This window comes from Microtus ochrogaster, unplaced genomic scaffold (assembly GCF_000317375.1).
Source record: "Microtus ochrogaster isolate Prairie Vole_2 unplaced genomic scaffold, MicOch1.0 UNK49, whole genome shotgun sequence".
Taxonomy (NCBI): Eukaryota; Metazoa; Chordata; class Mammalia; order Rodentia; family Cricetidae; genus Microtus; species Microtus ochrogaster.
Window position 1 is genome coordinate 967,940 of NW_004949147.1, and position 12,079 is coordinate 980,018.

Consider the following 12,079-nt stretch of genomic DNA (forward strand, 5'->3'; position numbering starts at 1 on the left):
CAGGAAGGTGGGGGCTGGGAGTCAATCCCTGGCACGTGCCTGTCGAAGGACGCTGGTGGTTGAGGGGGGGAGGGGTGGCAGCTGAGTCTCTAACTCGAGTTAAGAGAGAGATTAATATATTCAATCTGCTCCAGGGTAATTGAGGGAACAATTGGAGTGTTTTTCTAAAGCCCATAAAACTGCCTCATTTGCAAGGAAGAGCCGCCTTGCTGCAGCCCGCAGATTTGATGGAGGCAGAAGAGGCAGAGAAGGGCCGACTTTGAGATCCTAGTCCAGGGCAGCCGCAGCAGCCAGGCAAGGGACTGGCAGTCCAGTTCTAACCTGCTCTCTCCTGCTGGACCTCCTCTTGCTCTTTTTGTAGTCTCAGCATTGTTTTCTCAAACCTGTGAAATGGGCCACAGCCCTCCTCTCTAACCACCAGGAGCGTGGCAGGTGGAAGCTTTGAAAGACTAGGAAAGTGGGCTGGCACTGAGGGACAGGACAGGGGTGCTAACAAGGAGGTGCCCAGGTCTCCCTCGCCACCCTTCCAGGCCAGCCCCCTGAGAGTGAATGGGCAGTAAAGAGTGGAGTTAATGAAATCCACATCGCGTGCCTCTCCCGCTTGAACCACTCCAGTCTCCAGGGCAATGGGAAAAGCACAGGCAATAGCCAGCAATAAAAGGCATAATGAATTTAAAAGCGGCTCGGAGAGGGAGAGCGAAGACTGGCAGGGCTCTGGCCTGAAGCTGGAGGGTTCCTGGGGTAGCAAAAGTGTTGGCCTGCAGCTCTAAGCCAGAATCAGGACTAGGAACAAGCAGGCTGAATGGGGGAGGGGGCGAGGAGAGGGAGGGAACAAAGGGAAAGGAAAGGCGGCCCCACCTAGGTGTGGGGAACAGAGGGTAGAGGTGAGGTTAGGCAAGCCACTCCGCTGGCTGCTCGATTCTCCTCCACTTCCCCTTAACAAAAGCCCCCAGCTTGTTAGTGCTGGAGCCACGGTCAGAATCCACAGGCTTACAGCCAGGTGTTTAGCATTTGGTGATTGCTTTATTAGTTTTCTTCTTTCTTCCTTTCTCTGTTCCTCCGGGGCAAAAAATAATAATAATAATAAAATAAAAAGGTGTTTTAAATGGAAGAAATAAAAAAAAATTGAAAGCGTCTTTTAAAAGTCTCCAGGGAAACAGAATCATTTCCACGGAACAAAACTGCGATTGTCTGGGAGCCGCAACTGCGGCGAGGGCCCCCACCACACCCTCCTCCCTCTTCCTCGGGAACCACAGGGCCTTGCAGGAGGAAACTGAGGTTTTCAATGGCAGGCATCCCCAAGGTGGCCCCCAGAGCTACTAGCAAGGAATTAAACTCATGTTTCCAGGAACTCCATCCCTGGGAATCTCCCGCTCTAAGTTTCCCTCTTCAACAGCCCTGCCTGTGGGAAGATGTCCCTGAACTTTCAGGATGTGATGGCCTTTGAGGGAAGGGAAGTCCTTTTCCTTTTCTCCCCTCTGAGAGGCATAATTTTGGGGAATTGGTTGGAGCTCAGACTTGCCTGCACTTTCTATCCCCCGCCCCCCCCCCGCCCCAGAATCTCTAGTGCCTAGCACTGTGTAGGCCACCTACCTCCTTTCTGATCCCTGCCCCAGTGATAGTACCTGGTGTAGTACTAGGTGTGGGCAGGCATCTAAGGATGCCCCTGTGTCCAGGAAGGGTGATAGCCAGTGGCTGCAGGGAACCTGAGGTAGCTTCTGCCTGTGTGCTCCTAGGGTCCTTCTTTGTGAGTTAGGACAGCCCTGAAGGACCTCCATCCTGAGTCTCTGACTGTCCCTGTTAGAAATATTCATGGGAACAGCTCCTGCTAACCGCCCCCACCTCCGGGAAAATATTAGCTCAGAGCAACTGTATTTGGTGCAGCCTGTTAGAACCAAGCACTGGTGCACCGTGGCCAGGATGCAAAAGGATTCAGACTCATTCAGCAGACATTCACACAGAGCCCTGGTCTTGTTCACATGGAGTCCTGCCTGTCACTGAAACCCAGTCAGATGTCAGCCTGCCCTTCGCCCCATTGTTCTATTGCCCCCTCCCCATGACCTTTGCCTGTTGTGTCTTGGGAAAAATGGCACACGCTATGTAAAGAAAAAAAAAAACCCACACACTCATAAAAGTAGAGTTCTAAATTAAATAGATTGTTGAGACACCTGATCCCAACAGGGCTGAGAATAGTTTGGAAGCAATGACATCCATGCTGGAAAACTTCCTGGAGGAAATGGTTTTGAACTGAAGCTTCTGTTCCTGGACCTGAACTGAATTTTGCTGAAGTTGCTCTGGAACCCCCAAATGAAATTCTCTTTTGCTGCTTCTATTTCTCCTATTTCGCCCGTGTTTCTCCAGTTCCCTGGACTGTCAACCAGAAAGCCAAGGGAAGCCTCCCTCTCCCTGGTACAGTCCCCCCTTCCTTAAGCAATCCTCTTATCTGGCGTCCTTGCCCCTCTTCACAGGGCAGGGAAGCAGCACGACCATAAGGATCCCTATGGTTCTAGGCCCCGGGTCCAAAGAAATACTGAGCCCCTCTGGCCACCAAGTGACAACAGGGACAGGAGCCTGCCTTTGGTAGGCTGAGCTGCTGGGCTGAGTCTGTCTAACTACAAGCCTGTACTGTTCATGAGGAACCCTCCATTGTCTGTGGGCTCCGGCACTGTCATCAGGGCTGTGATTGCTGACCCCCCACCCCCACCTAAGGGGAGCGATTTTCCTCTCCCTTGAAAGCTATTTTCTTGTCTTGGTAGAAGCAGACATCTGACACTTTAAGAGGGAGTGTGGCGCAGAGATGATGGCTTTAAATAACAGAAATTAGAGCTGCCGAGGTCGAGGCAGCCATCTCACCAGCCCCTCCCCCCAGTAGTCCCAACCTCTTTCACCCCCATTTCACAGCATAGCCTGAATGCCCTGTCCAAGCAGCTCAGGCTGTTCAGGACAAAGAGCAGGGACAGCTTGTTCCAGGGTTCTGAGCCTCCTCCCTAGATAATAGCAGTAGACAGAGGGGCAGGGCCCTAGGCCCTGGACACAGGAAGCTTTCAGACTCACCTCAGCTACCCATCTCATTTCTCAATGGAACAGAATGGAGCTGAGCACAGACAGGGTCGGGAAGGTCTGTTAATTGATTCAGAAATGAATGGACAGAAATTAGAGTGGGCCACGTTAGTAGGCCAGGGAGGCCTGGGCAAGAACAGCTGTTCCTGGGTCCCTGTCACATGCTTCCAGCTTATTTTACCTAAACTCCCCTCTTTACAGACCCCCCTCCTGTGCCCCCCTTTTTGCCTTCAGAATTGAATACCCACCTCTGCTCTCTGAGTTTCAGTTCCTCCCACATCTTCCCCAGTTGGGCTTCTCCACAACACAGTCTACCTCCTGGGCCTACTCAGTGCCAGCCTAGATTGTGCTTGAGAGACGGGGCAAGACAGAGAAAGAGATACACATAGAGGCAGAGACAGACAGACACACAGACAGAGGGAGAGAGAGCAGGAGGATTATGCCTTTGGAGTATCTTCAGTTAGTCCCTCTGCCAGCTCAACCATTCCCTTCTCTTTGCTAGCTTACCCTGGAACCTTCTTCCCTAAGCCTCAAATTGCCACCCCTACACCTCACCCACCTTGTGTGGATCCAACACAGCCAAATATAGGATGGAGGAGTAAATAGATACACGAGGAGAAGGAGCAGACTCCTCCCAAAGGACACACCTGAGAACGCCTTTTCTGGCCCTACACTTCCTCTTTAGAGCCGTCCTGCCAGCCTTGAGCACCACGGGCGGGCGACACCCATATTGTATCCAACCGTGTTGTATCTAGTGACACTCTGTGCTTAGGGGCTGACCTAGCCATGGATGCCACATGCTACTGCATTCCGAGATTCCCAATAAATGTTGAAATTTAGTGGAATCCAGAATCCTGGGTGTGTTTTCTCCACCTGTGAAATGAACCACTGCTTGCTTGCTCTGTGGATTCGCTACTGGGCATGACGCCTGGATGCAGAACTTGGCCACAGTGGGAGACCTTCCACAAAAGGACTAGCACCCCTCGCCTGAGCCTGATGCCTCCAGGGTCCTGGTTCCCAGCTAAGCCCTTCCTGGTCACTATTGGAGCTGGATGAGCCTTGTCACTCACGACCTCCCTGGAAGTCTGCTGAGGATGTGGGAGATTGAGGTCGGTGACTGTATGGCTGTAGACAGCTGTCCTGAGCAGGTACCCAAGTGTACCCACCTGTAGTTCTGGCTGGCTGGGCTCCACGAGGCGGCTTGAGACAGAGGACCTAGGGGCTCGGTGTGCATGGAAGGCGACACTGTAGGTAAGGCCTCCACAGTGGCGGGCTGTGGGGTCCTCACTAGCTCGGAGAAGAGCCAGGTTGCCACAGTAGCGGTACAGGTCCTCGTGCTCCTGGGCTGTGAGGTTCATTCGGGGCTCATCTGGTCGTGGGTAGATTGGGAAGATAGCCTCACCCACCCTCTGGGCCACCTGTCCTGAGGGTCCATCCAGCCTCAGTGCCTCTACACGCAGATGTGTGTCATTCTGCCCATCATTCTTGCAGAATCCTGGGTGGAGAACATGAGGTCGGATGTGGGCTCTAGGGTCTCTGTCCTTCTACCAGGGAGGAAGAAGGACATCCAGGGCCCTGGGGCAAATTTTGAGCCGAACCCAAGTGTGCTTGCCTAAGATTTCTCTTGTGGGCAGCCCCTCTCAGGCTTCACCCTAGGCTCCTTCCCTTTTCCCATGCCTCGTGTGAGCCCACCAGAGTGAGGAAGGAAAGGCTTACACCTATGGGAACCATTCTGGATCCTGACACCACTCTGGACCAGGGAAGAGTTTGACCAGTGCCTGATTTCTAGCCAACTATAGTCTTCTACTTCCACCAGGAAGCCTGCCTGGGTAGCTCTCATTCTAAGTCTGGATCTTCTAAATCACTTAGCCATTTTTGACTTAAGGTTTTTGCCTCTTTGCACCCAGTCTGGAAGGCCCCAGAAGGCAAGACCAGGGTCTCCTATCCATCCAGTTCTGTCCATTCTCCATTCCTATAACCAGCGGGTGCTTAGGGGACTTCTAGCATTATTCAATATAATGTTCACTGCTTACGACTGGCTCTAAACATGCTTTGGGCTTGCTTCTTTGGAATTCATACATCCCCTTTAGTTCTTCTTCACCCCTGCCCCCTGTGAGAACAGTGTCAGCACCCCCATGTTACAATGAAGGAAGCAGGGACTTGTACAGGGCCAGCATTTGTCCAAGGTCACACAGTCACATAGGCAGAGCTTGGACGTCTGTCTAGAACTCTGCCCATGGCTCTCCCAGTTCCCTTTGATTTCCCAGGGCTCTGACGAGGTCTAGGGCAGAAGTCCCAAGGACCCTCCTTCCCCCCAACCCCGACTCCTCTTTGTACCTTTGGGCAAAGTGAAGACAAATTTGTTCCTGGTGAAGGAGAGGCTCTGCTCAGGATCCTGCTGCTCAATGACCTCAGTGACAGCAGAGCAGGCTGGGACGGGGTCCCCATCATTGACTCGCAACTGCACTCCAGCCCCGGAGCCTGCCTGCAGTGGATTCTCAGCTGACAGCCTCAGGGCATATCTGCCTTCCTCATTAAACCCCACACTCAAGACCTCAAACTCCAGGTCCAGTGTCATCTCTTCTGCCTTTAGCCTTGGGCTCAGCAGGGATGCAGGCAGATGGCGATCAGAACCTCTAAAGGCCATGGCTTCTCCAAGCTGAGCTCTGTCCTCTTCTGCTCACAGTTCCATCCCAGTGTGGAGCAGACAGATTGGGTATTTGGGGCCACACCTCACCCTTCTCTGTTTGTTTGAGAAGCATCCAGGCAACAAGCCAGGAAACCGAGTCTGAACTGGGGAACAAAAGTAGCAATTCATTCTTCCTATTTAGTGTTTGATCTTTGAGCAAATATTTATTGAGAGCCTACTGTATGTGAGATGCTGTTTTCAGCATTTTGAACATAGCAGCGAACCAAACACACATTCCTGACCCCCTCCCCACAAAACCTGTCTTCTAGTGAAGGCAGTAGGTAGAGAAGACAAAGATAAACATGAATTATGGAGACAAACGACCAGGGCTAGCTCAGCCAGTTAATTACTTGCTGTACATGCATGAGAACCAGCTTACATGGGTTCTGGGAATGGAGGCTCATGTTTATCATCTCAGTGCTGGGAAGGTCTAGTTAGGTAGATTCCTGGAGCCGGCCTGTCACTCTAGAAGAATCAGTGAGCTCCTGGCTTAAAAAAAGTAAAAGGTTCCTGAGGAATAATGCCCAAGGTTTATGGCTGGCTTCTACATGTGTGCCTGTATGTACATGTGTGCTCATAAACATATACACTCTTACACCTATACACACAGTCTACGTACAAATGTACGTCTGCATGCCTGTGCGCACACGCACACACACAAGACCTCAAGTTCTTAAGTATGCAAAAAGACGATATTTTCTATGCAGTCTATAAAACATGAGGGACAGCGGTAGTCAGAACTTTCTATTTCTCAGGTGTCTATTTCAGTGGACTGGGAGAGGCCTCCAGGGCAGGGAAATGTGTCTATCAGTATGTGTTTCCTGCAGCCAGCTTACTTAATCAAGACACACGGCTTCACTTTACAGAGAGAACTCGGTCTCTCACACCAAGGTAGTCAGTCAGGGATCTCTTCTCCCTGGTCCTGGGTTTAATTGCAGCCAGAGGATCCTAGACATTCCTCAATAAAAACTAAGTTTACTGACATCACCACTATCTTACCACTGTCACCATGACCATTACCGTCATCACCACCATCATCACCACAACTATTACCACTATCATCACCACAACCATCAGCACCACCACCAACCACAACCATCACCACTACCATCCTCACCACCACCATCATCACCACCACCACAACCATCACTATCAACAAAACCATTATCACCACCACAGTCATTATATTATTATTGGATTAATACTGAATAATTATATAATTATCAAATATTGTTAGATTCTCATTATCCAATAATATTAGTATCACTACCATTAGCCATCCTTTCTACTGAACAGTTTCTGGGCATTAGACATTCTTGTGGATCTATAAGGTGACACAACTATTTCCTGTTTTCTAGATGGAGAATATGAGACTGAAGGAATGTCCAGACACTTGTCCCAGATCAAATGGCCAGTGGGAATTGAGGTCTGGACCCAAGGAGTGCAGTCTAGCTACATATGTGATGCCTCTCCTGGGGAAATTCAGTCGCCTGAAGCTACAGAAGGACAGTTTTGAGTCTGTAGAGCATGTTTATGACGAGCACGGTTTACATTCACAGAGGTTCACCTGCAGTTAGCCATGTCAGCTGACATCATTTCCTGAAGGAAAGACACTGTTCTGAAGATGGCTGCAGGCAAGTGCAGCTAAGGGTCCCAGCAGCTGTGGACTTCCTTTACAACTGTCCCCAAGGGAGAGCTCCAGTGACCTAGCGTGTAGGTGACATTCAGTAGATCCCTTCTCTCTGGATGTTGGTGCCCCTTCTGTGTGACGGGCAGCAGTGGGGTAGGTGAGCCATCCTGTAGCTCTAACAGTTGGGAACTCTGTCAGTCACACAGGGAAAAGGGCACAGAACGGCTGTTTTGGGGAGATGGTGGGTGGCAGAGGCTGCCTGAGTATCCTCATGCTGCCAGTTATGGACTGCAGGCTGAACTTGTTTCTGCCAGGCCTGTCCTAAAATGACATGGTTTGGTACAAACAGCTCTCTTCCCTCCTATGTCTGAAGTCACTCCCAGCGTCGTCAAAGATGAGAGGCCATCTTGCCTGCCCCAAGGCTCTGTGACCTCAGCACACTGCAACCCGGCCCGCTGCTCCTGCAGACAGGGCTTGTGTGCGCAATTGTGTCTTTCTAGTCGGTTCTCCCAGTCCCTTCAGCACTGCCATCCTCCCTGCTGCCCCCTCCATCTGTTCACACAGCCTCTGGGGTGGCTTGTTGGCTTCAGCATGCATTTAGGACCCTCCACTGTCTGGCATCCCGCCCCTTTCCAAGTATCCCCTTCCTACTCTGCCTCCAGGGTAGGCTCACTCGTGTGTGTGTGTGTGTGTGTGTGTGTGTGTGTGTGTGTGTTGTGTGCGTGTGTGTGTGTACATGCGGGATACACATGTACTTGAAACAAACAAACAAACAAACAGAAACTCGGTTGACAGGATGGCTCAGTGAGCAAAGGCACTGGCTGCCAAAATGACAATATGAGTTTGATCCCTGAGACATACGTGGTGGAAGAGAACCAACTCCCAAAAAACTGTCCTCTGGCTTCCACATGAGCTCTGTGGAACAAACGTTCACTCACACACACAATAAATAGACAGACAAGCAGACAAAATAAAAATTTTTAAAGTAAATAACAATAAAAGTCACAGATCTGGGGATGTAAGCTCAGTTACTAGGATTCTTGCCTGGCACACACCAAAGCCTTAGGTTTGAGTTCAGCATCACATAAAGATGAGTGTAATACAAGAGGTAGAGGGATCCAGGTGGTCTAGGTGCACACCTTTAATCCTAGCTTTCAGGACGCAGAGGCAGGTGAATCTGAATTCGAGGTCAGCTTGGTCTACAGAGTGAGTTCCAGGGCTGTTTCGGGGGGTGGGGGGAGGTAGAGGCAGGAAGATTAGAAGTTCAAGGTCATTCTTAAATACATATCACATTTGAGGTCAGCCTGGACTACATAAAGAAAAAAAGCAACAACAAAACATCAATGATTTTTAAAATTACTTAGATAGATATAAACAGACAGATAATGTTTTTAAAAGTATATTTCAGGAGTATGTTCTCTTTGCTGTGTTATCAAATTCTAGAACTCGTTATCTGGTAAAACAGAAACTGTCTCCCATTAAAAAGCAGCTCCCTGGCAACCTTGCCTTCTATTCCTGGGTCTGAACACGCATTGGCCAGGCCCACTGCAGGTGCTCCTATGAAGGAGGCCTCACAATGCTGTCCTTTAAGACCAGCTCACTTCCCCGTGAGCAGGATAGCATCCTGGGAAGGCTCAGGTTGCACCAGGCCAGGTCCATCCTGCACCTGCGCACTGCCCCTCCCCTGCCTTTGCTGGTGTTGTTCTTCTGCCCACACTGCCCAGGTCCTTCTGAAGCAAGACTGCTCCTCCTGCAGCCTGAGGAAACTTTCCCTTCAGCCCCTCCAGCGGTGCTGTCCTTGGTTACCCTGCACCCTTTCCTGATCTGTTGCAAGCCATGACCTACCCATTCTCTATTGGTGTTTCTTTGAGGAACACACAATGGTTTGTGTGCCCAGGTCAGTAATAGGGACCTGGGAGGTGATTAAGGCATCATGGAGTGAATGAATGAGTGGATTAATTGATAAAGACAACTTAGCCAGGCTGGAGAGATGGCTTAGCTGCTGAGAGCACTGGCTGCCCTTCCAGAGGACCCAGACTTGATTCCCAGCACCCACACGGTGGCTCACAATCCTCTATAACTCCAGTCCCAGAAAAATCCAGCACCTTCTTCTGGCCTTTGTGGGCTCTGCATACTCTCGATGCGCAGACGTACACGCAGGCAATACACTCATACACATTCAATATGATAGCGAGAAATTAAACACGACTCAGCTTCTGTTTGTGGCTATTTCATCTGGTTCCCATCTGTGAGAGGTGAAGGAGTTTTACTCACCTTGAGGAGCCTGGTGTGCCCAGAAGGACAGAAAGCCCTGACTATGCAGCAGGACGGGGGCAAGACTTCCTGATGCTTCAAGTTTTCAGAATTCTGGCCTCTGATCTTCAGAGATGGTCATAGCATCTTAGTATGTCAGGACTAGATGGCATCCACATTTTACACTTGGGGAAACTGAGTCCAACCGTGGACAGAAAGACGGGTCTGGACTTCCATCTTTAATGGTTTTCAAAAGGCTCAAACCTTAGGGGAGATTGTGCTGGGTGGCAGGGCCTGTACCCTGTGAGTGTGCAGGAAGGTGTAGGGAACCAGTAATCGAAGGCTGACTGCCAAGACACCTTCTGCAGTCCCACCATGAAAGCCTTAATGGGGCCCTGGACTCCCTTTCTTCTGCAAAAGAATGGCCACTTTGAGGCTGCTGGGGTCTGAAGGGCCTGGGCCTGTAATTAGCCACCCAGAGCGCCTCTTCCTGTTTCCCACAATGATTCTTTTCAGCCTGCCTAGCAGTATCCCCAGGACTCCTGAGGGCTCTTAGGCCCCCATCACTAGGCACCTACCTCCTACTCCCTTTCTACCCACCCACTTCTGGCCTTAGCATAGAGCTGAGTTCTCACCAAGAGCAGGGACATCTGAGAGTCCCCTGGAAGCCTCTGGGACCTGTGGCTGAGACACACATCCCCTTCCAGCAGAGGAAACAGGCCAGAGAGAACAGGTGGGTAGGGTGGGTAGACTCGAATTTCCTGATACTCAGTCTGTGGGATCCATAGATCACCTCAAACCCCCATAAGCCTGCATCCCACATTCTCCCAGCTCCTCCAAAACCTCCCTCCTTCTCAAGCCCATCCTGTTCTCTTCAGGTCTGAGTGTCACAGGCTCATAAGGTGACAAGATGGCAAAGCGAACATGGCAAACAGTCTGTCTCTACATCACAGACTGAGAGACTTAGAGCCAGGCCAGGAGGGTTTGAACTTATGATTACTCAGTTGATAAGTGACAGAAACACAGGTATTATAGGAGCATGGTCCCTTACTTCATGGAATGCCTGGCTCGCTGCAAACTCTCTCCTGTGTAGTACTTTGTAAGCCTGTCCCACTCAGACCCCATCAGGTCTCTGAGGCCCCACACTCAACACTGAGCGAGCCAGGGGTGCCCTAGTCACTCCTGCAATCTTCCGGCCCTGGCCTTGGCAGCGTAGGAGCTGTGGGAGTGTGCAGAGGCTGCAAGGGAGGTTCTGGGGTTTGCCCCTGCAAACCTCTTCATCAGCTTTGCCTCTGAGGGCTAAAGTTCCTGGGGTTGCAGGTGGGGGAGGGCAGTCTCACTGGCAGAGTCAGCAGCACTGGCCTTTGGGAGTCTGACTGCTGACTACTGGGTGGCCCAGCAGGCTCCCGGGACCCAGAGGTAGGTAGCTGGTCATAACTATAGGCTGGAGGCTTGTAGACTCTAGGCCTCCAGGAACTCCTGACAGACAGAGCAGGTAAGCAGCAGAACAAACTGAACAGGAACTGGGATGGGTAATAGGGGAGCTGGCCTGGTCAGAGGCCAGATGGAAGCAGGTGGGGGCTAAGAGAGATCCTATCTTAAACCTTTGGGAGGAGAAAGCAAATTTCACAGGGAGGGAAGAAGGAACAGGGTGTGTGTGTGTGTGTGTGTGTGTGTGTGTGTGTGTGTGTGTGTGTGATAGAGTTAGACACAGAATGAGGCATACCAACAGGAGAGGCATGATGGGCTGGGGCTTGGTAAAGTGCTTGCCTTGCAAGTAGGAGGACTGGAATTTGATCCTTAGAATCCACATAAAAATTCTGGGTATTGTGGCATGCATTTGCAATGCCAGAACTGGGGAGACAGAGACAAGAAAATCCCTGCAAATCTAGTTAACTGGTGAGCTTACTTCAGGCCAATAATAGACAAAGGAGGTAGGCAGCATCCTGAGGATGAAACCTGAAGTTGCATATATTTATACACGCATGAACACACACATGCACACACAGAGACAGAGAGAGGTATGCACACATATGCACACACATAGAAGTACACACCCACACAGAAAGAGAGAGGTACACACACATATGCACATACACAGAGATACAGAGAGAGAGAGAGAAAGAGAGAGAGGTATACACACACCGATAGAGGTACACACATAGAAAGAAAGAGAGGTACACACATGTATATATACATAGTGGTACACACACAGAGATGCACACATGCATATACATATAAAATAGAAAAAAAGGAAAGATAAGAGCATATTCTAAACCAGGCATAATGGCTCATACCTGTAATCCTAGCACTCAGCGGGCAGAGTCAGGAGGATTATTACAAGTTCAAGGCCAGCCTGAGCAACCAATTACTATAGCTAAAGTAAGGAAGGGAGGGCTTAGAAGTAAGTTTTGTTTTTTTTTTTTTTCTGTACCGAATTTAACTTT

At 50.4% G+C, this 12,079-nt stretch overlaps 1 protein-coding gene across 1 annotated transcript in view; it reads right to left on the reverse strand.

Moving 5' to 3' along the window:
* Window positions 1-5,725, reverse strand: part of Ccdc33 (coiled-coil domain containing 33) — a 100,686-nt gene extending 94,961 nt beyond the window's left edge. The window contains 4 exon segments of the mRNA XM_026777203.1: window positions 4,048-4,112; window positions 4,115-4,145; window positions 4,227-4,555; window positions 5,398-5,725. Of these exon segments, the coding sequence (XP_026633004.1) occupies window positions 4,048-4,112; window positions 4,115-4,145; window positions 4,227-4,555; window positions 5,398-5,707 (735 nt within the window). The 5' untranslated portion in view covers window positions 5,708-5,725.
* Window positions 5,726-12,079: the final 6,354 nt, after the last annotated feature.